This window comes from Myxine glutinosa, chromosome 3, assembly GCF_964187855.1.
Source record: "Myxine glutinosa chromosome 3, kmMyxGlut1.1, whole genome shotgun sequence".
NCBI classification, from domain to species: domain Eukaryota; kingdom Metazoa; phylum Chordata; class Myxini; order Myxiniformes; family Myxinidae; genus Myxine; species Myxine glutinosa.
Window position 1 is genome coordinate 118,244,572 of NC_136263.1, and position 25,769 is coordinate 118,270,340.

The 25,769-nt window shown below is 48.1% G+C and overlaps 2 protein-coding genes across 4 annotated transcripts in view; one reads left to right on the forward strand and one right to left on the reverse strand.

Moving 5' to 3' along the window:
- Positions 1 to 17,978, reverse strand: part of LOC137423251 (transmembrane protein 263) — a 30,157-nt gene extending 12,179 nt beyond the window's left edge. The window contains exons 1-2 of one of the 3 annotated variants that reach the window (XM_078774493.1): positions 17,877 to 17,934; positions 5,402 to 5,965 (exon numbers count right to left, since the gene is read on the reverse strand). In XM_078774493.1, coding sequence (XP_078630619.1) covers positions 5,402 to 5,515 — 114 coding nt within the window. In that variant the 5' untranslated portion in view covers positions 5,516 to 5,965; positions 17,877 to 17,934. Of the gene's footprint in view, positions 1 to 5,401; positions 5,966 to 17,626; positions 17,837 to 17,876 lie in introns of those variants that run through there. The other 2 variants (XM_078774494.1, XM_078774495.1) reach the window with 2 other exon arrangements.
- A 785-nt stretch (positions 17,979 to 18,763) lies between these two features.
- On the forward strand, positions 18,764 to 22,388 carry LOC144891350 (DNA-directed RNA polymerase III subunit RPC2-like; the record flags this gene model as incomplete). The annotated part of the gene is given in 4 exon segments (XM_078774492.1): positions 18,764 to 18,970; positions 19,195 to 19,227; positions 22,173 to 22,229; positions 22,324 to 22,388. Coding segments are annotated over 4 exon segments (227 nt in total), but the record flags the coding sequence as incomplete, so codon positions are not given.
- Between the last annotated feature and the right edge of the window lie 3,381 nt (positions 22,389 to 25,769).

Consider the following 25,769-nt stretch of genomic DNA (forward strand, 5'->3'; position numbering starts at 1 on the left):
TGCCGTCCACTTTGCTGCATTTGACTACACTAGGGCATTACCCGTACTATATCTATATCTAAAATTATATCCCCCCCCCCTCTATTTACATGAAATGGTTTGGTCCAAAGCGAACGGCTTGCGAGTGGTGACAATCCCCCCCCTCTATTTACATGCAATGGTTTGGTCCAAAGCGAACGGCTTCCGGAGTTTGGTAAAGAAATCGCCATCGCGTGCACAAACGCGCAGGAAAGCGAATGAATCGCAAATTCGGTTTTATTAGTTTTAAAACATAGTTTAACGCCAACATAGTTTGCAAACGTGAAATAAATGAATACGCTCTCAAATGTGCCGTCCGAGGCAGAGTGTGTCCGCCACGTTCGGCACACGCGATCGTTCGCTGCTCTCTGATTGGTTGAATCGTTTTTTGGACATAGCTCGGTAAGTAATTGTCCGATTAATATGAAACCTTGAAAAGGCACATCCTCGGGTCCCCAGCAATATACCTGGCAAGTTAAAAGTATATCGGACCCGTGGTTGTCGAGAAACAGCGGTCACAGACAAACAGACGTACAAACGTACAGACAGAGATTACTGGAATTATAGATAGATTACGCACGAGGTAACGACGAAGAAGAAAGGCGGGTCTCCACCTCGTCATAGAGGGGAGGAGTAAGTCGGCCCCGCTCATCCAACCCAGAACGAGGGGTTTGGCTTGAGAGGGCGGAGAGAGAACGCTTGGGGGAGGTTCGCAAAGGGTGAAGGGCGGGGCCTATATAACCCGCCGCAGGACGCTCCCCACGGAGATGAGCTGAGAGGAGAGATGAGTTCTGAGTCCCAGAGATGAGCAGGTGTGACCAAGCCGCCGTGAGACGTGCCGCGCTGCAGGAAAAACGGACCGAGGCAACGCAAGGAGTTACGCAAGGAGAGGCAGCAGTACGGAGAAAGGAACTTCGCCCGCGCAGTTTGGGACCAACGACCGCGGCTTGGCTTCTTGACGGCGGTGCCTTCTGGCCCGACCGTGCCCAGTACCTGCTGAACCTTCCTTGCCTCTCAAAGCCACCCATCTCCAAGCCATTCATTCCTGCCTGCATTTCCCCGTGTAAGTGTGATCGTCCGTCTGTCTTTAACGTTGTCCTGGGGTTTATTAATTAAGCTTGTATAGGTAAGCTAATGATTTCACTGTGTTTCCTGCTCCTTCCATTTTCTGTATATAACCTTGACTGCTCTTTGCTTTGGCTTGTGTAAATAATTAATAAATCCTGTTATTCCTCCGTACTTCTTCTTCTTCTTCATTCTCGTTCGGTCGCTTTAGTGGTTTCAATATTGAGTGTACGTGGCACGATTCGGCCAACGTTCAGGATCGGGTTAGTGATTGGTAATGGCTCGAACGTCGGGTTGCTAAAAACCGCTCGGCAACTAACTAGACCATCCAAACCGGGGTTCGAGCTGTACTTGTCTCCCTAGTCTGCGGAGGGACGGATAAAGGTATTCGGGATAGACCCTGGGCCCATAACCCTGATCCGTTCCATCCCGCGGGATAGCGTTACAAGTACCAGGACCGGGGAGACGGCCAGCTTAACAGGACAAGGGGCTAATCCCCCCTTGCTAACGGGAGAGCCGTCCCCCGTATCCGTAACAATTGGTGTCAGGAGTGGGATTCGAACCTGGGACAAAATTTATTTAGCCCAAATTTTGGACACCAATTGTACTATTGGCCGTAACAATTGGTGTCTGGGAGTGAGATTCGAGGCCCGAACCAAATTTGTTATAACATAAAAAAAAAAAAATTTGATCGAAATTACGAGCGGCCGAAATTTTGTTTAACATTCCAAATTGAGTCGTGCCATGGACAATCAAGGCGATCGGATGCAGGTGGGTGAGCTAGAAGAGGGGTTAGGGGTAACACAGGACCACAGGGAAGAAATGGAGGAGAGCAATGAGGAGGTGGTTGAGGGAGTATCAGGCGCACAAAATGGCGCCCTCGCGCACGTGGTTGAAGAGGCACAAAATGGCGCCTCGCACATGGCGGCGAGAGCCGCGCCCTCTGTACCAACGGTTGAAGTCATGCAATCATTTATGGCTGGAATGGAGGCCCTTATGGCTGAGATGAAGGAGCAATTCAAAAATGACTGGGGAAACCAAATGAAAGAAATAACTGAGGAAATGGCGAGGGACAGAGTCGTATATGAGGTAAGGGAAGCGGAGAGGGACAGAGACCGCAGGTTGGGCAAAAGGGTCCCAGGGGTGCACGACGAGGTAAAGCGGGGCGAGAAGCGCTGGTTGGGCGAAGTGGAGAAAAGCGCGGGTAAAATGACGGAGGTAGAAATCGCGACCCGGGGTATGGGGCAGCCGGCGACCGCTGAAGTAGAGGGAATTTTAATAAAGCCAGTGGTCGAAAAAGCAAAAGTAGCGGGTATAGTGAAAATTGAAGAGACGACGGAGGTAACCCAGGAATTGAAGGGAGAAATGGAAACTGTACAAAGTCCGTGCTCACATCACGATGCTGTGCTTAACCCAAATGGAAGTTTGCAGGTGCGCGTGGAGAAAAGGATCCCCCAGGTGAGTCGTGCTGTGTATTGTGCGGGGAGATTTTGTAGAAGGATGTTTAGCGACAAAAGAATTGTCGCGCGATTGGGGTCAATATGGCACCCGGGCGTTGGTGAAGGGTCCGGTGTGAGTGGAAATAGCACGCGTGTGAAAAAAAAGTGTGCGTCAAGGGGTGAGCGTGTTACGAAGCGCGAGTGTGAAACCGAGTGCGAGCGAGAATGCACGTCGGGGTGTACGGAGTGTGACACAAGGAGTGAAAGCGATACGGAGTGTACGTGCGAGGGTGAGTGTGACACAGAGAGTAAGGTGGTGGTGGAACGTGTGCGAGGAAGCACACCTGAGTTGGTCATGGCGCGGGTGTGGGAGAGCGCATCTGAGCGCGTTAGTGGGTGGATGCAAGAGTGCACGCCCATGGGGAGTGGTACGGAGTACGTACCGAGGGAGAGTGCGCAAGATGGAGGCGAGGTGTGTTAAGCGAGTGTGCGAACGGCAAGTGTGCGCGAGAGGTGTGGTGTGTAACAGGGAGTGCGGTGGTGGAATGGACGGAGTGTGTGGGATGCACTGGAGGCGTTGGAACGCCAGGTTTTGTGAGTGTAAAACGGGTCGCGTGTGCAAGTGAAGCATCGAGATTGAACGGGTTAGCGTTTAGGGTGACGGATAGCCGATGCGAGCACTCGGGGCGCGGTGCGCTTTGTTGGATGCCAGGCCCGGCGCGGATCGATGCTGCGCCGCTTCTCTTCGAAGCGTCGTTGCCGATTCGGGCTTGGCCCCGCCCCGCACGGTCGAGTCCGGGCCTTGTCGGGCGAGTCGACCGGTCCGGTTCAAGGGCGAGTGGGAGGAAGCGGACGGTGCCCCCTCGCGGGGACGGGGTTCCGACCGGGCGAGCCTCGGTCATTGGGCCCGGGACCGCAAGGTACCGAGCCGCGATGATGCGTGGAACCTTGGCCCGAACATGCCTCCTCCCCAGAGTCGTGAATGCCGGACGGATCCCACTGCAGGCGACCAAACCACCCGCACTCATTCCTCGGCTTTGAGAAGCCGAGTTTTAATGATGTGACGACGCACCGAGGCTCAGATAAGCGGACTGTGATGATGAGGATAGTGTTTTGGACCCGAAATTGAAAAGCAAAATTTGATGATTGGCAAAGGATTGGCAGAGTGATGGGCAAATTTTTAACAAGCTGGAATTTGGTGTGCAAAATTGGTAGTGTGAGATACCCGATGTGGTGGGATGGCAACTCTGCCATCCCTCACAGATGGGGGGGGGGGTGGGGGGGGGCAAAGGAGCACTAGTTTCATGGGGTTTATGGCAGTGAAAACTAGCCCGGGAGGGTTAGGATAATGATAGGGATCTAGAGAAGATGACCTTAGGTAACGTTCAGGTTAGGTAGTGACAATGATACCTGTAGTGGGGACGCAGGTAGTTTAGTTTGGATGATAATGACGTGGTATGTGCTTAGTTTAAAGGGAAGCCGGGGAGCACTAAGTTAGCAGGGCAACAGGTAGTTCAGATGATGCCGTGTGTATGGTTAAAAGGTGTGATTGCACAGGTGTATGTAGCAGTGTTTGAGTGAGTGATAGTGATGTGAGTTGTGCTGACCAAATGGTCCAGGAAAGAAGGAGGGTGCAGGTGGCACCAGGTGATTGCACAGGTGTGCAACTGAACAGGTGAATGGAGAACAGGTGTATGGAATAAATGGTCTGGAGTATATGGAGTATTGGAATGGATGGTCGTGGAGTGAGTATGGTGGAAACTGTGGAGTGGAGTGGATGGTGCGAAGGTGTGGATGGGGGAAAGGAGGATGGACCCCATCACGAATACCCGGGGAGGGTAGTGTAAGAGTTAGGTAGAGGGTACAGGTAAATTGTGGTTGGATATTGGCATCTGTTGTGCGGGTAGTTGCACAGGAGTGTAGTGATGGGTGCATTAGTGTTGTGGAAATGGCTGGGCGTGTAGCCTGTTAGTGTGTGTAGTTGGTTGACACTCCGCCACTGTTAGGATGTCGGCCAGGTGAGGCCGCAGGTGGGCTCTGGGAGCCGGTAGAGTTGTTGTGGATGGGGCCCGAGGATCCGGAGGACGGACCCGGGTAGCCCAGTGCCAGAGGGCACCGAGGGGTGACAGAGCCAGGAGGGGCCTTCCCCAGTTAGATAGGTTAGGGTGAGGAGCTAGGTAAGCTCGGGTGGCAACTACAGTGGTGGAGGTGTGCAGGTGGGTAGACCTGCTGGGAGAGCTACACGTCTCAGCCCAGAAATTGTGCAAGGGCACCGGGAGATGAATCGGGGGAGTGAGACCCCAAAATTGAGGAAGCACCACAGTTTGGTCAATGGGAATTTGGTTCTTAAAACCACATAGAGTAAGATGGCCAATGGTTTGGCAGGGAAAGACCCCGGGTAGTGTAAAAGTGTGTTAATGTCATTTAGAGGATAGTTAGGATTAAGAATCTCCTCGCACCATCTACATCTACTCACCTGGGATGACGTACCTCCACACCATGCCAGGTTGTTTTATTATTTTTGTTGTGCAAATCTTTTGGATTTGTGAGACGCATCATGACGTGGGTGTGACATTGTGCTTTGTGTTCCATATCTTCCTCCTTATGAGGATTGATGATGAATTGGATGATGGCAAATTTTGGTTAGAGGGATTGTGGTGACGAATTTGGTATAGGGGAAATATGGGGAAGACGTGACAGTAGTGACGAATTTGTAAAGGTGTAGGTTGTTGTAAATATGGGGAAAGGGCAAGGGTAGAGTAGGTGACAGGGGGGTGACGTACGGTAGGGACGAGCTTTTCTCACTTCGCTCTCCGTACGCACTTCGCCTTGCATTGCCTTGTTTGATGTGTACCCTTGTGACCTTACCCCTCACTCACCTGTCTTTTCCCCCCTTTGTCTCCCACCCGAGGACTGTGCGCCACTGGGCGTTGAGGGGAGCGTGCGGAGGTCGTCTTGTGTGCCAGGACCCTCGCAACCAGCATGCATTGCATTGATGTACCACTTTATGGACCGCTGTTCTGCGGCCAAGTACCACTTGATGGACCCCAGGTTCTGGGGCAGGGCACCTCTGTTGGAGACCGGCCATAGTGGCCAGGGAATCTTGCTTGCGGACCTCGGTAAGGTGGCACCTATGCCAAACAGGTGGACCACCCTTAGTTGGCCCCTGTGGCCCTAAATAAAAATGGACACGGTTTGTGCTCTTTATATGTCCAAGTAGGCCGCATGAAGCAAGAAGACATCGGGAAGAACATCGGCCCAGCAGAGAAGGAGAAGACCACCACCAGTTGTTTTTTTTTTTGTGTTTATTACAAGCAGTAATGACTGTGCACTGGTTGGTGCTTTTGGGTGCTTTGGGTGCTTTGGTGTTATTGGTACTGGTGCATCGATGCAATGCGTGCTGTCTCCTCCCTCCCAACAGGAATTTCCTTCTCTTTGTTTCCCTAAAAAAGAAAAAAAAAACAGGTCCTGGGTTGCGTTGTAAATAAGAAATAACGTCACTGTAAATAATGCTCCCCACCGTAAATGTATAGCTTGAAAACAATTCCGCAATGCGGTTATCCTGTGGGCGCAAATCTGTTAGGCAGGGTGCAATGCAGCAGGGGGACATATTTATTTGTGTTTTAAAAATTGTCACACTCAGGGTCAGGTTAATTGTAGAGGGAATTACACCTACGTGTCACACTAAGTTAAAGTTTTATAGGCCCGAGGACGGGCCTGAAGGAAGGAGGGTGCAGTGTAACGAATTTGAGAAGTGTAACGAATTTGAGTAAGTGTAACGAATGTGAGAATTATGGTTTTGTTGTGTGTAACTGACCCTCGTAGTGTAAAGAAAGGTCGAAGCTAGTCCTCTTAGTTAATTCCATAAACCTACACACAGGACACCATATATCCTTTTAAATAGTTAGTCCCTTATTCTATGTAGGCTAAGGATGTGTTTCCCAATAGTTGACTTCATTGCACCGAATTAAATAAGAGTAGGCCCCTCCGATGCCCCATGGCAGCTTCCAAGTGCCAGGTTTGCCAGGTTTGCTGCAATTGACTCTTTAGGCACTTTGCTGCATTTTCATCTGCTGTCCACTTTGCTGCATTTGACTACATTACGCACGAGGTAACGACGAAGAAGAAAGGCGGGTCTCCACCTCGTCATAGAGGGGAGGAGTAAGTCGGCCCCGCTCATCCAACCCAGAACGAGGGGTTTGGCTTGAGAGGGCGGAGAGAGAACGCTTGGGGGAGGTTCGCAAAGGGTGAAGGGCGGGGCCTATATAACTCGCCGCAGGACGCTCCCCACGGAGATGAGCTGAGAGAAGAGATGAGTTCTGAGTCCAGGAGATGAGCAGGTGTGACCAAGCCGCCGTGAGACGTGCCGCGCTGCAGGAAAAACGGACCGAGGCAACGCAAGGAGCGCGCGAGGCAGCAGTACGGAGAAAGGAACTTCACCCGCGCAGTTTGGGACCAACGACCGCGGCTCGGCTTCTTGACGGCGGTGCCTTCTGGCCCGACCGTGCCCAGTACCCACTGAACCTTCCTTGCCTCTCAAAGCCACCCATCTTCAAGCCATTCATTCCTGCCTGCATTTCCCCGTGTAAGTGTGATCATCCGTCTGTCTTTAACGTTGTCCTGGGGTTTATTAATTAAGCTTGTATAGGTAAGCTAATGATTTCACTCTGTTTCCTGCTCCTTCCATTTTCTGTATATAACCTTGACTGCTCTCTTTGCTTTGGCTTGTGTAAATAATTAATAAATCCTGTTATTCCTTCATTCTCGTTCGGTCGCTTTAGTGGTTTCAATATTGAGTGTACGTGGCACGATTCGGCCAACGTTCAGGATCGGGTTAGTGATTGGTAATGGCTCGAACGTCGGGTTGCTAAAAACCGCTCGGCAACTAACTAGACCATCCAAACCGGGGTTCGAGCGGTACTTGTCTCCCTAGTCTGCGGAGGGACGGATAAAGGTATTCGGGATAGACCCTGGGCCCATAACCCTGATCCGTTCCATCCCGCGGGATAGCGTTACAAGTACCAGGACCGGGGAGACGGCCAGCTTAACAGGACAAGGGGCTAATCCCCCCTTGCTAACGGGAGAGCCGTCCCCCGTATCCGTAACAATATACTTGTACCAACTTTTGTCAAAATCCTATCAATGGTTCACAAGTTAGCTCGTTAACACAATTTTCATCCAACAGGACCTCTGACCTCATAATCTAATCAGTCAATCTTTGTGTCATTACACATACCTGCACCAAGTTTAATTTAGATCCCTTCAGGCATTCTTAAGTTATCACGGTTATGAAAACCTATTACAGACCCTGACCTCTTGACCCCCAAAATCTAATCAGTTCATCTTTACATCATTATACATACCAGTACCAAGTTTGACTTAGATCCCTTCAGCCGTTCTTAAGTTATTGCAGTAACAATCAGCCTGCTCCCAATTATCAGCAAAGTCATGGAATCCATCATTGCTTCGGATATGAAATCTTTCCTCTTCTCCAATGGCTTGATCTCTGATCATCAATTTGGTTTCAGACCAGGTCACTCTACTCTGGACATGCTGCTTCTGCTGTCTCAACAATGGATGGAGGTCCTGAATGCCAAACAGGAAATCAGAGCTGTCTCCCTTGACATATCAAGGGCCTTTGATACGGTCTGGCACCCAGCTCTGCTCACCAAACTCTCCTCCTATGGTATCCATGGAAATCTCCATGCATGGCTTGCGGACTTCCTCTCTGGTCGTAGTCAACGTGTGGCCCTGAATGGATTTCTCTCATCTCCCCTTCCTGTTCAGGCTGGAGTTCCCCAAGGAAGTGTGCTGGGCCCTGTGCTTTTTCTGGTCTTTATCAATGATCTCTCTGACTCTCTGGAAAATCCTCTCTATCTCTTTGCTGATGACTCCACTCTCTGCCGCTCCATTCCTCTTCCCTCAGATAGGCAGTCTGCAGCCTCCTCACTCTCTGAAGACCTGGACAAAATCACAGACTGGTCAAACAAGTGGAACATGTCTTTCAATCCTGCCAAATCTCACTCTCTTACTATGTCTCTCCGAAAAGATCGACTGGACAACCCTCCCATCTACTTTCTCAACAATCCTCTCCAAGAAGTTCTGTCGCTCAAGCTTTTGGGTCTCACTATCTGCCATGATCTTTCTTGGGAAAACCACATTTCCAAGCTGGCCTCCAAAGCCAGTCGCCGACTGGGCATCCTCCGTCGTGCGAAGTCCTTCCTCGGCACACCTGAGCTCCTCACCACATACAAGGCTTTCATCCGCAGCTCAATGGAATACTGTTCTCCCCTATGGGCTGGTGCTCCTGCCTCACACCTGGCTCGGCTTCACGCTGTTGAATCCAAAGCTTTCAAAATCATTGGAATCTCCCGCGATGAAGCTATCTCTGAGGGCCTTTCACTCACTCACCGCAGGCAGGTAGGTGGTCTTTCTGTCTTCTACCGACTCCTCTCCGGCCTTGCTCCCCCAGCTCTCTCCGTGCTCTGTCCCCCAACAAATATTCCTACAGGTCGCACAAGATCTGCCAGCAACCCTCTGATGGTTAAACTGCCGAAATCTCGGCTCTCTGCTCACCTTCACTCTTTCATTCCTCTTTTCTCCCGCCTGTGGAACAAACTCCCACACTCCCTTCAATCCCTCTCCTCCCTCCAGGTCTTTAAAACAGCTGTTCACCACCATCTCTTATCTTCCCCCATCCATAACCTTGATCTTTTCTACCCCCACTAATTCACCCCAGATCCACCTTATTTGAAATTCCAACTTATTTCCTGGAAATCCTGGCAGTGTCCATATGTTTATACCTCTCCCACCCCCCTCCCCCCTTCACATGCCTCCCCCCCTTCACATGCCTCCCCCCTTCACATGCCTCCCCCCCAAAGCCCTCTCCCTCCCACAGATCTCTCGATGTCTCCATGTCTCTCGGTCCCTGCTCTCAAATGTTGTGTTTGTGTCCTTCCCCCTCTCTCCCCATCTTGTCTACCGCTCCCGATGTTATTTGTTTTATGTGTCTGTTTGTCTTTCTGTGTGATTAATTTTCGCTCTTTCACGAGCCTCGATCTTGTATACAAAAAAAAAAAAAAAAAAATTGTAACTTCACATAAACTCTGACCTTTCACCTCTTGACCCCAAAATCTAATCAGATGATTTTTGCATCATAGTATATAATTATACCACATTTGGTCAAAATCCCATGAATAGTTCACAAGTTAGCTCAGTAACAGAATGTTTACCGAATGTAACAGTCTGACATTTGACCTCTTGACCCCACCATATAATTAGTTGATATTCACATCATGATACACACCTGTACCAAGTTTGACTTGGATCCCTTCAGCAGTTCTCAAGTTATAAACCTATTACAGACTGTGACCTTTGACCTCTTGACCCCAAAATGAAATCAGTTCATCTTTGCATCATTATACATAGCCTGGTGTTGGGCTAGCGGCTAGGGTGCCAGCTTAGGATCCTAGGATCCTGGGGCCAGGGCGGTTGACTCAGCCTGTCATCCTTCCGAGGTCGGCAAATTGAGTACCATTTCACTGGTAATTCCCTGTTTGTCGTAAAAAGGCGACAAAAAGGGTTTGCGGCAGGAAGGGCATCCGGCCGTAAAACATTGCTTCAAAAAGGGGACCCAAAAAACAACAACAACCACGGTCCCCGAAAAAGGCCAACCCCCGCTTGCGGGGAAAAATGGCTTCTAAAGGTGTTTTTTTTTTTTCATCATTATACAAACTTCTACCAACTTTGGTCAAAATCCCATCACTGGTTCACCAGGTATCGCGGTGACACGATTATTATCTAACATGACCTTTGACCTTGTGACCGCAAAATCTAAATAATCAATATTTACCTCATTATACGTACCTGTGCTGCACCAAGTTTGACTTAGATTCCTTCAGCCATTCTCAAGTTATCGAGGTAACAAAAACCTACAACAGACCGATGCACAGACGGACAGACGGACAACCTGAAAACACAATGCCTCCGGTGACTTCGTTGGCAGAGGCAAACAAATCCAGAAGATTACCACTGTTGACACAGTGTCTTATACACCAATTTTGCTTGACTGCCAGACCTGTCTGCAGATCTTTGTCTGTCTGTAGGCAGACAAAATAAAAACAATTCTCTCACTTCTCGCTGCACATGTGCGATCGGGAAGAATTCAGAGCCAAAGTACTGCTACAATCTAGGTTGGTTTTCCAATTTGTGTTCAGAATACTGCATAACATTCAATTGGAATCAAGTTGTACCTCAATCCTAAATTGACATTTGTAGAAAGGACAGACAGAAAGACAAACAGAAGTGAACCAATTGCTTAACCTCAGTTTTCGCTCCACCTATGCGGGGTAATAAGAATATCGACTCGGCAAACAGCCAATAGGACAAAAAGTTCGTTATCAGTGTTCATTTATCGCTTGGAGTTTACAGTAGACTTGGTTGAAGTACTCACAGAACGAGGACAGCCCTGTGAGGAAAGAAGTTTTCACTTTGATTGGAAAACAAAAGCTTGAGCTTGAGAAAACACCAAAACACAAGCTCAGCTGGTAAACAGAATATGGACTTTAAATTCTAGGGTCAAAGGTTCAGGCCTCATATTGAATCACTAGACGACACTGTTGAATTTCTTGATCATTCACCAGTTATTAGTTATGTCTGATTTATTTGTGTGATAACTGAGGTTACTTGCAGCCTACAGTCATGATCCACACTACACGCCCTTTGCATTTATGTACTTTAATATGGCCTCACGCTGCGGCATAGACACTTAGACCTGCAAATGAACATCCCATATTATTTTTCTACGGCCACACATTTAGAGATTGGTGGATCAGGTGAGTACATTGCAGAAAGGTAAATGGATTCCAAGTGGGACATTGACTCACACAACGCAAGGGTCGAGAGTTAAACACAGGCTCAGAGGTGTAGTGCCAGATCGACTGTGTACTCAAGGCAAACCTGCCAGATCTAGCTCAATCATAATGTCAAGATGTTCAGTACGCGAGAGAATAAAGGTAGTCAATAGGTAGTTGTAAATGCACCTAGTACAGTAGTGCAGTGCCAAGAGCAGGAAGCTAGATAAATAAAAAAAATTCAAGTGTTTCTGTGTTTGTTTGTACGTTTTTCTTTTATGACCGAACTGTAGCACCTAGAGGCCCCAAGTACGGAGTGATCGCCTTTCTTGAGCGACCATTTCGTATGGTGGATGGAGGTTATGGTTTCACCCATGCCTGTCCGTTTGTGAACAAAATATCTCAAAAATTTGTGGATGGATTTGGCCGAAATTTGGTAGAGAGGTGGCGGATGTGACAAGGAAGAAATGATTCGATTTTGGTGAAGATCTGGATTCGGATCTGGCTACGAGAATTATTTAAGCGATTCTTCACCATTGTGAGATAGGGCCAAAAAGGATACATAGCAGGATATCTCAAAAAGTTGTGGACGGATTTGGACGAAACTTGGTGGACCGGTTGGGTGTCTGACAAGGACGATTCGATTTTGGTGAAGATATGAATATGGATTCAGATATGAGAATTATTTAATTTTCTATGTGATTCTTCACCATTGGGAGATTGAGCGAAAAAGGACACATAGCAGGGATATCTCAAAATGTTATAGATTAATTTGGACGAAACTTGTTGGACAGATTGTGTGTATGACAAGGAAGAATCGATTCAATTTTGGTGAAGATCCAGATCCGGATCCGGATCGGATAATTTTTTAAGTGATTCTTCACCATTGCGTGATATTGCCAACCAGGCGGACGCATGCTCTCAGTACTGAGTGCCGTTCTAGTTTTTTTCTTGCTTTGCCGATGAAGTGAACGACTATGTGAAGAGGTCGAAATTCTGTAAAAAAGAAAAAAAAGAGAAAAATTGAGCCAGATAACTTGACACCTCGTCTTCACTGGAAAGTTGGGTACTCCACTCGAGAACGGAGAGTTAGTGTCACCAAAAACAGATATAACCTCCACCTCACCAAACAGATATAAACAGATATATCCTAACAGATAAAAACAGATATAACCTTGGCCCCCCCATTTCTTACACAATAAGCACAAAGAGAGCTCTTCATCGATTCTCAAAACAAGGGCATAGATTTCTTCGAATTGAGTAGCAACAGCATTACATTATAAAACCTTGGCATCATCTGAATGCTGATCAATACCAATGCACATTATTGCATCAGACTCCAAATCATCTACCTGTGCTTTTATTCTTCAGTGAAATGGGTGTTTCTTTGCAACGTTAGATTGAGGAGCACGAAAGGTAGACGGAAGTCATGTTTTCACCGCTGTCTGTCTGTCAGTGAGCAGGATATCTCTAAAACTTGACGGATTCCGACAAAACGGTGGAAGATTGGGAGTGCGACGAGGACTAATTGATTGGATTTTGGTAAAGATTTGGATACCGATGCGAATATTAGAATTTTGAAGCGATTCTTCACAATTGAGAGATAGGTACCAAAAATGATATACAGTGAAGCATATTTCAAAACATTGACGGCTTCGGACGGCTTCGGATAAAACTTGGTGGACGAGTTGGATAGGTGACAGGAACAAGCTAATTCGATTTCGGTTAAAGTCAGGATGGCGATCCGGCCTATCAGTGGGATTTTTAAAAGTTCAGTCTGTCGGAAGTATGCTCTCCACAGTGTCGTTCTAGTTTGATTTTGTTTTGTGTGGGGCCAATTATCCCCAACGTCTTGTGGAATCAACCAGGGAACGTTTTGTTGGCCCGACTTTCGCAAACCGGCAGGCCAGACCGGAGGCTTGATTGAAGGTGGCAGGATGTAACATGTTCAGGGTGCAGGCGATAACTCGCCTACTCTTCTTGAAAGCCACTCGTGTATCTTCAAGGCCTACCGGCGACAGCACATAGGCTTCACACGTCGGACGAACAGCACACGGATTGAAGCATCACCCTGCATGTGAAATACCCGGATGACAGTTTGTAGCTGGGCTGGGAAATCGAACCCAGATTAGACAGCTCAATAGGTGAGTGCACTTATTTCTTGGCTATCCTGTCAATCCCAAGGGTTGGAATAACTGAGTGATACCAACTGGAATGGAAAATTGAAGATAAAGGGAAACATTTGAAGACAGAAGTACTGTATATAGATAGATGTGACATTTGTCATCTCAGGTCAAGACGATTCGATTTTTTGGGGGGGCTATTTCATTTTTTCAAATGAACTCGACAAAGAGGACTCCCAAATAAATCTCATACAAGAAATGAAGCTGTAAAATATGGAAGTGTTAGGCTTGGGGAAAATAAATGGGATAAAGTTGATTTCAGGCAGTGTCAATATGCTTTTGAAGGATTATTAAAATGCAGAGCAAAACCAATCTGACATTTGATCCGAGTAGTTGTACATTTATCACACGAGTACACAAGTAGATAAACCCGATACTTAAAAAGACATCTCACATTGTCAATGGGTGTCCACCGCCACATCCACATTTCTAAGTCTCCCATGCTGCAGTTCCACCTCCCTTGCTCAAATAACACGCCATTCCACATATACGTGCTCTGAGAGAGATTTCTGCCGTATTATGACTGCAGAATACCAAATGTGAAAGGATCAAATGACTCGAGTCCATCCAATCTCGACGTAATATCTCACCATTCCCTTAACGGAATCTTCTTCTCGACCAGATCAACCTTCATGTCCCCCTTCCACAGGTAAGATGCGCTTGCCAAGAGTCAGCCTCTTAATATTCGCATATGAATCACTGGTTAAAACAGCTTCCAATCCCCAAATAGCATGTGTGTTCATCCATTATCTACTACTAGCCGGGCCGGGGGGGGGGGGGGGGGAAGGAAGGGGAGGGGGTGATGTGGGGAGAGGGGTAGTGGGGAAGGGGAGGGAGGGGGGAGAGGGGGAAGGGGGGAGTAGGGGGAGGGATGGGAGAACGGCAGGGGAGGGGGAGAGGGGGAAGGGGAGCAAGGGGGGAAGGGGGAAGGAGGGGGGAAGGGGAGGGGAGGGGGGAGGGTGGAGGGGGAGAGGAGGTAGGGGGAGGGATGGGGGAAGGGGAGGGGGGAATGGGGAGGAGAAGGGGAGGGAGGGGGAAGGGAGGGGGAGAAAGGGGGGGAAGGGAGGAGGGGGGAGAGGAGGTAGGGGGAAGGATGGGGGAAGGGGAGGGGAAAGGGAGGGAGGAGGGGAAGGGAATGGGAAGGGAGGAGGGGGGAGGCAAGAGAGGAAGGGGGTTCATATATATGCTGGTGGGTGAATGGGGTGAATGTGGCGTTCATCACGTTTCTGAGTTAAGTTTGATGCCGATCAGAAGGAAGAAGAAGCCTAGCCACCAACTTCGACTGCTTCAGGAATTGTTTTATTTGTATTCAAATGTCTGGTGATCGTTTTGTATTTATTTATGCGAATGTGTACTTGTATATAACTGTCATTAATTTTAAGCTTCGGCACTATCGAGGATTTATTTTTTTTTACTCCAAAAAAAACATCTTTTTTTTTTCAATTTTATTTGTTTTTTTTTGTGTTGCCTAAAACACTCCCAGGCACTCACTGATGAACCCCTGAAAGTTTGACGAAGATCCGTTCAGCCATCTCTGAGAAAAATAGCGAGACACAGACAGACAGACACACAGACAGACATCTCTCATATATAGTAGACTAGCAGAAGTACCCGGCATTGCCGGGCGGGGGAGGGGAGGGGGAAGAGGAGGGGAGGGGAACGGGGGGAGGGGAGGCGAGGGGAGGAGAGGGGAGGAGAGGGGGGGAGGGGAGAAGAGGGGGGGGGGAAGTACCCGGCATTCCGTGTATAAACGTGAGGGAGAAGAGGGGGAGGGGGAGGGGGGGAGGGGAGGAGAGGGGGGAGGGGGAGGGATGGGAGAGGAGAGGGGTGGGAGGGGAGGGGGAGGGGGAAGGGGGGAGGGGGAGGGGGGGGAGGGGAGTGGGGAGGGGGAGGGGAGTGGGGAGGGAAGGAGGAGGAGGGGAGAGGGGAAGGAGGAGGAGGGGAGGGGGGAGGGTGAGGGGGAGGGGGAGGAGGAGGGGGAGGGGGAAGGGAGGGGGAGGGGAGGACGAGGGGGGAGGGGGAAGGGGGAGGGAAGGGGAGGGCCAGTCAACAATGACGTTGCAGTTCTCATGGTCGGAGAGCAGCACAACAATCGCGACATCGTCCTGAATCTTCGCAACAGAACGAAGCGGCTTTTGGAGACTCACCGATCCTGTGACGCCCTCCAGTACCGGCGTTGCCGGGTGGGGGAAGGGAGACCCGTACATTCCCAACCCGTACATTCGCCCTCTCGACTCAAGCTCACTCGGACAAAAGCCTCGCACAAATTACACCGTGAAGGCCCAATGGCCATGTCTATGCCACAAATCAAGTACGTGAGCGAGTCAGGCGCACTGAATTGAAAATATATAGAACGTTCATACTCTGTGAAAAGTGAAGCCAACTGGCGGCAGGGATGGAACATCACGTGATCGCTCTGAGCGAATCAGCGCGCTGCTCTGCCACCGGTCAGAATCCGTGTATAATATTCCTCGCTGAAAAAAAATCTATGTGAAACATGCTACTATCTATGCTAAATCATGCTAAATGCTAATCATGCTAAAATCTATGCTACTTGCTGTGAGTTTATGGCGGCAAGGAACATCACTTGATCAAGTGATCGTGATCGTCATCAATGAGCGCGAATGAGCGAATCAGCGCGCTGCTCTGCCACCGATTCAGATTCCGTGTATAATATTCCTCGCTGAAAAAAAATATGGATCTAAAGATGAAAGGAAAAAAAACCTATGTGGTGTGAATGGCAATGTTCCTCGCTGAAATGTGAAAAAACGCAATCGCTTTTCGCTCTGAAATACGTGCGAATGCGTAACTGAGTTAATGGCGGCAAGGAACATCATGTGATCGCTCTGAGCGAATCAGCACGCTGCTCTGCCACCGGTCAGATTCCGTGCATAATATTCCTCACTGAAATGCGCTGAGGTAAAAATATGGTAAAAAAATATGAATTTTTTTTTTTTAGGTCGGCCATGTCTGTGCCAAATATCAAGTACGTGAGCCTCTCCGTTTAGGAGTCTATCGGTAGCATTACACACACACACACACACACACACACACACACACACACACACACACACACACACACACACACAGTTTTATATATATAGATAATATAATTGTAATTCATGCAGCAAGAGTATGGACAGTAATAGTAGATGTTTTTGTCCCGAATGCGATTCATATCCATTATCCAAGCAATTCCATGAACCTTCAATCACTGTAGAAAACAAAAAAAAAAAACTAGATATCTGCGATCACAAAGCGATCGCCAACGATAGGCCTCCCCGAACTTACTTTTGGGGATCGCCCGCGACTTACCCTTGGTCCACGATCCAATGAGGGCACATTTTTTTTTGGACCGCCATATGACCTTGACCATCAACATTTCGGGATAGAGTGTAAATTTAGAAAGTATGTTCCATCTACAAGGCATCCATGAAAATCGGAGGAAAATTATTCATGTTACGAAGAAAAAAGCGTTTTCCGATCCCGAAGGGCAATTTCATTCCAATCAGACAAACTTGGTCGAGTTTTGGTGAAAAATGGTAAAATGTCGATAATTGGGTCACGACCTCAGAAATTAGGTCATCAATAAACCACGTCAATTCCGCATACTTTGTATACCCATTGATAAATGATACAAAATGTCATTCCGAAAGATCCCGCCGGTTCCGAGATGCAGCTAAATCCAGTTTGAGGACATCGACACAGCTTGGAAATGGAGGGCATTGGGAATGCAGGAAGAAAAATAAAAAATAAAATCCGAAATAGTGGTTTTTGTATTCCTTGGGGTCGAATAAACCCTGGGGTACCATTAAAAATTGGGGCCACTAATTGTAGAAACAAACCCCACAAAGGGTACCCGAGCCCCCCTATTGGCGCCAATTCAAGATCAATGTGGAATTAACGTGGAGGGATAACACATGGGGTTAACTCGAGGTGGTTAGCTAACGATGGGCAGACAATTGAAACGTCTTCGTTCCCGTTAGACCGAGCAGGGAGGCTATGAGATCATAAAGGTCGAGCCTGCTCGGCAATGTCCGTTATGTACATGACAGATACACCGACACACCTGCATTGGTGACAATCAGGTAAAGATCTGTCACTAAGCAATGATTACTCCATCACTCTTGAGCTTCTAGAACGCTCTTCCACTCTATCCTAATTCACGTCTGCTCGGCTGTGCCCGCGAGGTCAGGCACCAACCGCGGCCTTGCGACGCAAACATGCAACTGCGAAGCGAAGCGTCAACAAGTCCCTCGAATCTGGCCGGACGTTCCTCAAACGGAATGTCGGACGAGGCGACAGCAACGTGGACTCACCTTCATAACGCAGAGAGCGAAGCTTTCGGTAATAACACTGGTACAGCCTGCCTACGTGGCTCTGACGGGCGGCGATGGAGGCGGAGACTCCGTGCTGATGGCAGATGGGGGCGGAGACAGTGCAGGGAAGGTTGAGTGCTTTGTTAGGAGGCGGGACCTAACGCTAAGTGGGCGGGATCAAAATATAAGGGGGCGGGATCCAACGCCATGGAGATAGTTGTTGTGACGTCAGTGATAGTGTGTATATGCTGTGAAAAAGTGTATATGCTGTCGGTGTTTGGTCATCCCTCACGCCCACACTACAATCCCCACTTCATCCTTAAATTATAAATAAATTACACACCTGAGTGGTGTTCCTGGGCCTGCCCCCACTGTTCTCGCCATTCCTTCCAACCCAGTGAATTTGGGTAAATGGTAACGATCGGATTCGATTAATTAACTGGTAGATTTAATTGATGGGGTATGGATGAAGCACAGGCATTATCATTATGGGTCAAATGGCCTCCTGTGTCCAAGTTTATTGAAGTTTATTTGCTTGAAACATTACAGCACGCACCAGGAAAACCTAGTTTTTTCACCTTACTAACAAAATGCAACTTTAGTCTATTGTTGTGCTTTATTGAATGATTCTATTTTTGCTTTAATAGCGGAGGCTATTTCGTCGTCTATAAGCATAAAACTCGTAGGCGGTGTATAATACATCCGCATTGTTAGTGGTGGTTTTTACTGGAGCTTTAAATCCAGTATGCCATATATTTTTTAAGACCTCGTGTTTATATTAAATATTGAAATTAATTTTCTTAATATCTTTAGAATCGAAACTGGTTAGTAATAAAACCGAATTAAGTTTATGAATCGCGGGTTGTTGTTGTTTAATGTAACGAGCTTCCGAGTCCGAGGTGTTCACCGCTGAACGCATGAGGTAACGGTGTTGAGAATCAAGTGAAGTGGGATAGATGGTGAACAAGGATAAAGCGTGAGGTCCATCGGTCGTGAGCTATTCTGTGTTCTCTCGTTCCTCGATGGATTATTTTGTTGAAACCTTCAGCGAGTTGACTGCAGAGCAGCTTGCAGCCCCGGTGAACACGATACAGGTAGTTTGGGAGATGGTCAGGTGATTAAGGTGGAGGTTTTTGTAAGGTTTTAAACATAACTTGAGATATCAGATTTGGAGGCGAACCGATTTGTATGGTGCACTCAGGATTGTGTGTGTGTGTGTGTGTGTGTGTGTGTGTGTGTGTGTGTGTGTGTGTGTGTGTGTGTGTGTGTGTGTGTGTGTGTGTGTGTGTGTGTGTGTGTGTGTGTGTGTGTCTGGCAGGACAAATGGAAATTGCTACCTGCGTTTCTACAGGTGAGTACGTGCCAGGCTCTTAATACCTTCGTAAAGTTAATGGTTAAAATAACATGCCGATACCTTATTTGATTAGATGAATACTTCATACTTGTTTTCCCCCGTCGCACCGCGGAGCGAAAGGTGGACTATGGTTTTCCCCTCAGTCCGTCCGTGCGTGCATAAGCGAAGGACCGAATTCTAATTTGGTGTATGGGTGCAACTGAACTCGGCATATGGAAGAACCCTATTGAAAATTAGGTCGCCACGTCAAAATCCAAGATGGCCGCCGCCATGTATGTCTGACGCCATGTATGTCTGAAGCTTGTGAGCGAAATATCTTGAAAAATAAGGGAAGTACCAACTTCTAATCTGGTGTGTGGGTGTATCTAGGCATAAGGAAGAACGCTATTGAAAATTGGGTCGCCATGTCAAAATGTAAGATGGCCGCCACCATATATATGTCTGAACCTTGTGAGCGAAATATCTTGAAAAATAAACGAACTACTAACTTCTAATCTGGTGTGTGGGTGTATCTACACATAAGGGACAACGCTATTGAAAATTGGGTCGCCACGTCAAAATCCAAGATGGCCGCCTTGCGTCTTCCACTTTGTCAACTCGCATCACTTCACCGACGGGCGACCTAAGCGTAACGCTTGTTTACACTTTGCTTCACCTCTCGTTTTCTGATGTTTCTCCTGAAGTGCTCTTCCTTTGGCAGGTTAATGGTTTGCCTCTACCTGGTTGCCACCCTTCTCTCACACTGACTCGCATGTTCACATTTTTTATCCTCCAATTTTCATCCAACTGTGCAACATCATTCTATGTATTCCTTTTGGTTTCTTTCTTTCTTACCTTCATTCAACCATAATCGGCAATTCATCTTCTCTCAACATGTGAACAACCTAGGTTTTCTTCTTCCCAATTCTCTAAATCGAGCACCAACTCTTCCTCTTTTGCATCAACTTGATTTATTTATTACTTTTTGTGATTAAACCATCCTTAGATGCAAGTACATATTGAAAACTTTGAGTCTCTTGATATCCACCTTTCTCAAGGTCCATGTCTCCGACTTGTACACGGCACCACGCTCCAAGTCGAGCCTGGTGTTGGCTTAACAGTTAAGGTGGCTGGCTTGAGATCTTAGGGTCTTGAGTTTGAGCCCTGTCGCAGTTGAAATAACACCAGGTGGGTTGACTCAACCTGCCATCCTTCCTAGCCCGGCACAATGAGTACTGGATTACTGATAACCGGGGCACTGCATCAGCAGCATAGCCGCACTTCCAGAAAATGTTGCAACCAGCAGCTACAGCCTGCATACAAAACTAGAACGGCACTCGGTAGAGAGCATACCTCCGCCTGGTGAACAGTTTACATTTTGTATCCCACTGATAGCCCGGATCTGGATTCGGACCTGAACCAAAATTTAATCAGCTTGTACTTGTAACCTACACCAACTCATCCACCAGGTTTATTCATAACTCGTCCATAACTTTTTCAAATATCATGTTGTAGGTTTTATCCTATATCGCTTTTCACCCGATCTCTCAATGGTGAAGAATCACTTAAAAATTAAATAATTGTTGTAGCCGAATCCATATTCAGATAGTCACCAAAATCAAAATGATTGGTCCTTTTCACACACCCAACCGGTCCACCAAGTTTCGTCCAAATCCGTCCATAACTTTTTGAGATATCCTGCTATGTATCGTTTTTGGCCATATCACTCAATGGTGAAGAATCACGTAAAAAATTATAGTAGGCGAATCCGGATCTTCACCAAAATTTAATCATTTCGTCCTTGTCACACATGCTGCCTCTCTGCCAAATTTTGTCCGAATCCGTGCACAACTTTTTGAGATATCTTGTTCACAAACGGACAGACAAGCGGACAGATGCAAGTTACCACATTTTCACCTGATATGACCTCTGACCTTTGTTCTAGGGACCCCAAAGTCTAATCAGTTAATCTTTACATCATTATACATATCTGTACCAAGTTTGAATTGGATCCCTTTAGCCGTTCTCAAGTTATAGACCTATTACAGACTTTGACTTTTGCCCTCTTGACCCCAAAATCTAATCAGTTCATCTTTACATCATTCTACATCTACATAAGTGTACCAAATTTGGACAGAATCTCATCACTGGTTCACAAGTTATCGCGGTAACAGGATTTTCACCTAACATGACCTCTCACCTTTGGCCTATGATCCCGTGACCCCAAAATAAAATCGGTTCATCTTCACCTCATTATGCATACCTGCACCGGGTTAAACTAAGATCCCTTCAGCCGTTCTCAAGTTAATGCGGTAACGAAAACCTATGATGGACGGACGGACGGACGGACGGATGGACAGACACACACACACACAGACAGACAGACACTACCTGAAAACATAATGCTTTCAGCGACTTTGTCAACGGAGGCATAAAAAGCTTATTTGGCAATGGCTGTCTCATTCTTATTTATTTGACCTTTAATATCCTCAGTCACAAAGCTACCCAAGGCCTGAAACTCCAACTGGCTGCAGTTGATGTCCATTGATGTTGATCTTCAAGCTTTTACCTGCATCTTTGCTTGGTCTCATTACCATATTATTATAGGGTTTTATTGAGAGGCTCAACCAACCTTTGAGATCCCTTATTCTCTTTTGCTGTCATGGACAGACCTTCTTCAAACTTGACCGGCTTCATCAGCTTGCTTCCGAGGTTTATTCCATTGTCTATGTCTTCCAATGATTCTTTCACAAATGACTGTGCGTGTATGTTCAAGAAGACTGGTGATTCATAACCTTGATGCACACCTGGAGCAATGCATACTGGTTCTGACTCTACCACCAACTCTCATCTCTACCGACTTACTGGGATACAAATTGTTCATCAGTCTTCCTCACAGTCACCATCAACGTCCTGTAGCATTTGTTTCTCATCTTATTCATTTTTTTATTAATTGTTCACAGGTGAAAGGACTCGTAAAGCAACATATAGATTCTTTCAACTACCTGGTGAATGTGGAGGTGAGTACATTTGTATGTGACAGTTTGTTGTTACCTTTTTTAAAGTAAATAACTCATTCAGAGAAGTAATTTTATCGTGTTGTTGGGTTCACAGATAAAGAACATTATGAAAGCAAATGAAAAAATTACGAGTGATGCAGATCCAATGTGGTACTTAAAGTGAGTTGATGCTTTACTTTGAATGTTGACCATTTTGCAATACATGCACTTTGTTTTTTGGCATTGTTTACAATGTTTGAATTGACAAGATATCTCGATGGTAATGAAAGATAAAAATATAAAGGTAAAATGTTGTTTTCATTCCAAAATAAGCAGAACAAAATAAGGTCGGTTCCATTGAGATGAAACAAAATTAAATAATACTGATAAAATATGGGAAAAAAAAAAAACTCGTGAAAAAAAATAAATTAATAATTACATGAAATAGACCGACAGATTGAATGAAAAATTAATAATAATAATAATAATAATGATAATAATCTACCTATATATATATATATATATATATATATATATATATATACACGTGTATTTATATATATATATATAATAAAGGAGGTGTGTGGTGTGTGTGTGTGTGTGTGTGTGTGTGTGTGTGTGTGTGTGTGTGTGTGTGTGTGTGTGTGTGTGTGTGTGTGTGTGTGTGTGTGTGTGTGTGTGTGTGTGTGTGTGTGTGTGTGTGTGTGTGTGTCTGTCTGGATGTCCGCTTATAACTCAAGAACTACACATCGGAGAAAAGTTTTAGACACAGATTCGGAATCAGCATAAAATCCTGGTGGTTATAGGCTACGTTTTATTTTAATATCAATGGTTTAAAAAAACCGCGCCACCTGCAATTCCATGGTGGTTTGTGGCGGCGCTAGACGTTCGGGGTGTATTGCAATGGTTTGTTGGGTTTGGCTGTGGGTCCAGAATAGCTTCCCATTTCCTCATGTTCTTCCACTTTTATTTTGATTCTTCTGTTACAACGCCTTCCTTATGTACCTTATATCCCCCCGACGAGGCCTCTACATAATTTCATGCGGCAGAATTTCGTACATTTTGAGTGAAAGAAGTGAGACGAATTTGTAGGAGGAAGAAGAGGCGCGGCCGAACTGATAGAAGCCGACTGTGGAGGGCCTCGATCGTGAGTGGAAATGGCGGGAATTGCGTTTGTATCGCAAAGTAAAGGATCTGCATTCATTTCTGAACTTGCATTGGTGGATTGTTATACATCTGCATTATTCTTCATAAAAAAACTTTATGTTGAACTTGAAGGCTCCAAGCATGGACTATATATATAGCCCCCATTGAGGTAAAAATAAAAGTAAAAATCCTGCTATCGCTTGCCAAGCTAGCCGTTCCCCCCCCTCCCCCTCCCCTCCCCCCCCTCCCCTCTCCTCCTCCCCCTCCCTCCTCCCCCTCCCCCCCTCTTCTCCCCTCCCCACCCTCTCCTCCCCTCCCCCCCTGTTCCCCTCCCCTCCCCCCCCCATTCCCCTCCCCTCCCCCCCGTTCCCCTCCCCTCCCCCCCGTTCCCCTCCCCTCCCCCCCCGTTCTCCCCTCTCCCCTCCCCTCCCCCTCCCCCTCCCCTCCCCCCTCCCCTCTCCTCCTCCCCCTCCCTCCTCCCCCTCCCTCCTCCCCCTCCCTCCTCTTCTCTCCTCCTCCCCCCCTCTTCTCCCCTCCCCACCCTCTCCTCCCCTCCCCCCCTGTTCCCCTCCCTCCCCCCCCGTTCCCCTCCCCTCCCCCCCCGTTCCCCTCCCCTACCCCCCCCATTCCCCGCCCCTCCCCCCCGTTCCCCTCCCCCCTCCCCTTCCTCCTCCCCCCCTTCCCCTGCCCGGCAATGCCGGGTACTTCCCATGGCCAGCTGTACGTGGGCTGCTCAAGGGTTGGAAAACCAAGCAATCTTTATGTCTTGGCACCAATAAGAAAACCAGAAATGTTGTACACCAAGAGGTTTTGATAAATTGAAAATTGACAAAACGCCATGTAGGAAATGTACTGTGATATTGCTCTAAAATATACATGTTCTTTTCATCATATATTTGTATTATTCTTATTCAACCCGGGCGAAGCCCCCCCTCCCCCCTCTTCCTCCCCTCCCCCCTCCCACTCCCCTCCCCCTCCCCTCCCCCCTCTCCCCCTCCCCCTCCCCCACTCCCTCCCCCTCACACCCCTCCCCTCACCCCCCCTCCCCCTCCCCCCTCCCCCTCTCCCCTCCCCCTCTCCTTCTCCCCCCCTTCCCCTTCACCCCCTCCCCCCCTCCCCTCCTCCTCTCCTCCCTCCTCTCCTCCTCCCCCTCCTCCTCTTCTCCCCTCCCCCCCTCTTCTCCCCTCCCCACCCTCTCCTCCCCTCCCCCCCCGTTCCCCTCCCCTCCCCTTCCTCCTCCCCTCCCTTCCCCCGCCCGGCAATGCCGGGTACTTCCCATGGCCAGCTGTACGTGGGCTGCTTGAGGGTTGGAAAACCAAGCAATCTTTATGTCTTGGCACCAAGTAAGAAAACCAGAAATGTTGTATACCAAGAGGTTTTGAGAAATTGAAAATTGACAAAACGTCATGTAGGAAATGTACTGTGATATTGCTCTAAAATATACATGTTCTTTTCATCATATATTTGTATTATTCTTATTCAACCCGGGTGAAACCCCCCCCTCCCCCTCCCACTGCCCTCCCCCCTCCCACTGCCCTCCCCCTTCCCCTCCCCTCCCCCTCCTCCTCCCCTCCCCCTCACCCCTCCCACTCCCCTCCCCCCCTGCCCCTCCCCCTCCCCCTCCCCCTCCCCCCTCCATCCCCTCCCCCCTCGCTCCCCTCCCCTCCCCTTCCGCCACTCCCCCTCCCCTCCCCCTCCCCCTCCACTCCCCCTCCCCTCACCCCTCCCCCTCACCTCCCCCCTCACCTCCCCCTCCCCCCTCCCCCCTCCCCCTCCGCTCCCCCCCTACCCTCCCCCTCCCCTCCCCCTCACCTCCCCTCATCCCCTCCCCTCCCTCCCCCCTCACCTCCCCTCACCCCCTCCCCTCCCCCTCCCCCCTCACCTCCCCCCTCACCTCCCCCCTCCCCTCTCCCCCTCCCCCCTCCCCCTCCGCTCCCCCCTACCCTCCCCCTCCCCTCCCCCTCCCCTCTCCTCCTCCCCCTCCCCCTCCCCTCTCCTCCTCCCCCTCCCCTCTCCTCCCCCCTCTCCCCCTCTTCTCCCCTCCCCACCCTCTCCTCCCCTCCCCCCCGTTCCCCTCCCCCTCCCCTTCCCCCTCCCCTCCCTTCCCCCGTCCGGCAATGCCGGGTACTTCCCATGGCCAGCTGTACGTGGGCTGCTCGAGGGTTGGAAAACCAAGCAATCTTTATGTCTTGGCACCAAGTAAGAAAACCAGAAATGTTGTACACCAAGAGGTTTTGAGAAATTGATAATTGACAAAACGTCATGTAGGAAATGTACTGTGATATTGCTCTAAAATATACATGTTCTTTTCATCATATATTTGTAGTATTCTTATTCAACCCGGGCGAAGCCGGGTACCTTAGCTAGTATATATATATATATATATATATACATATACATATATATATATATATA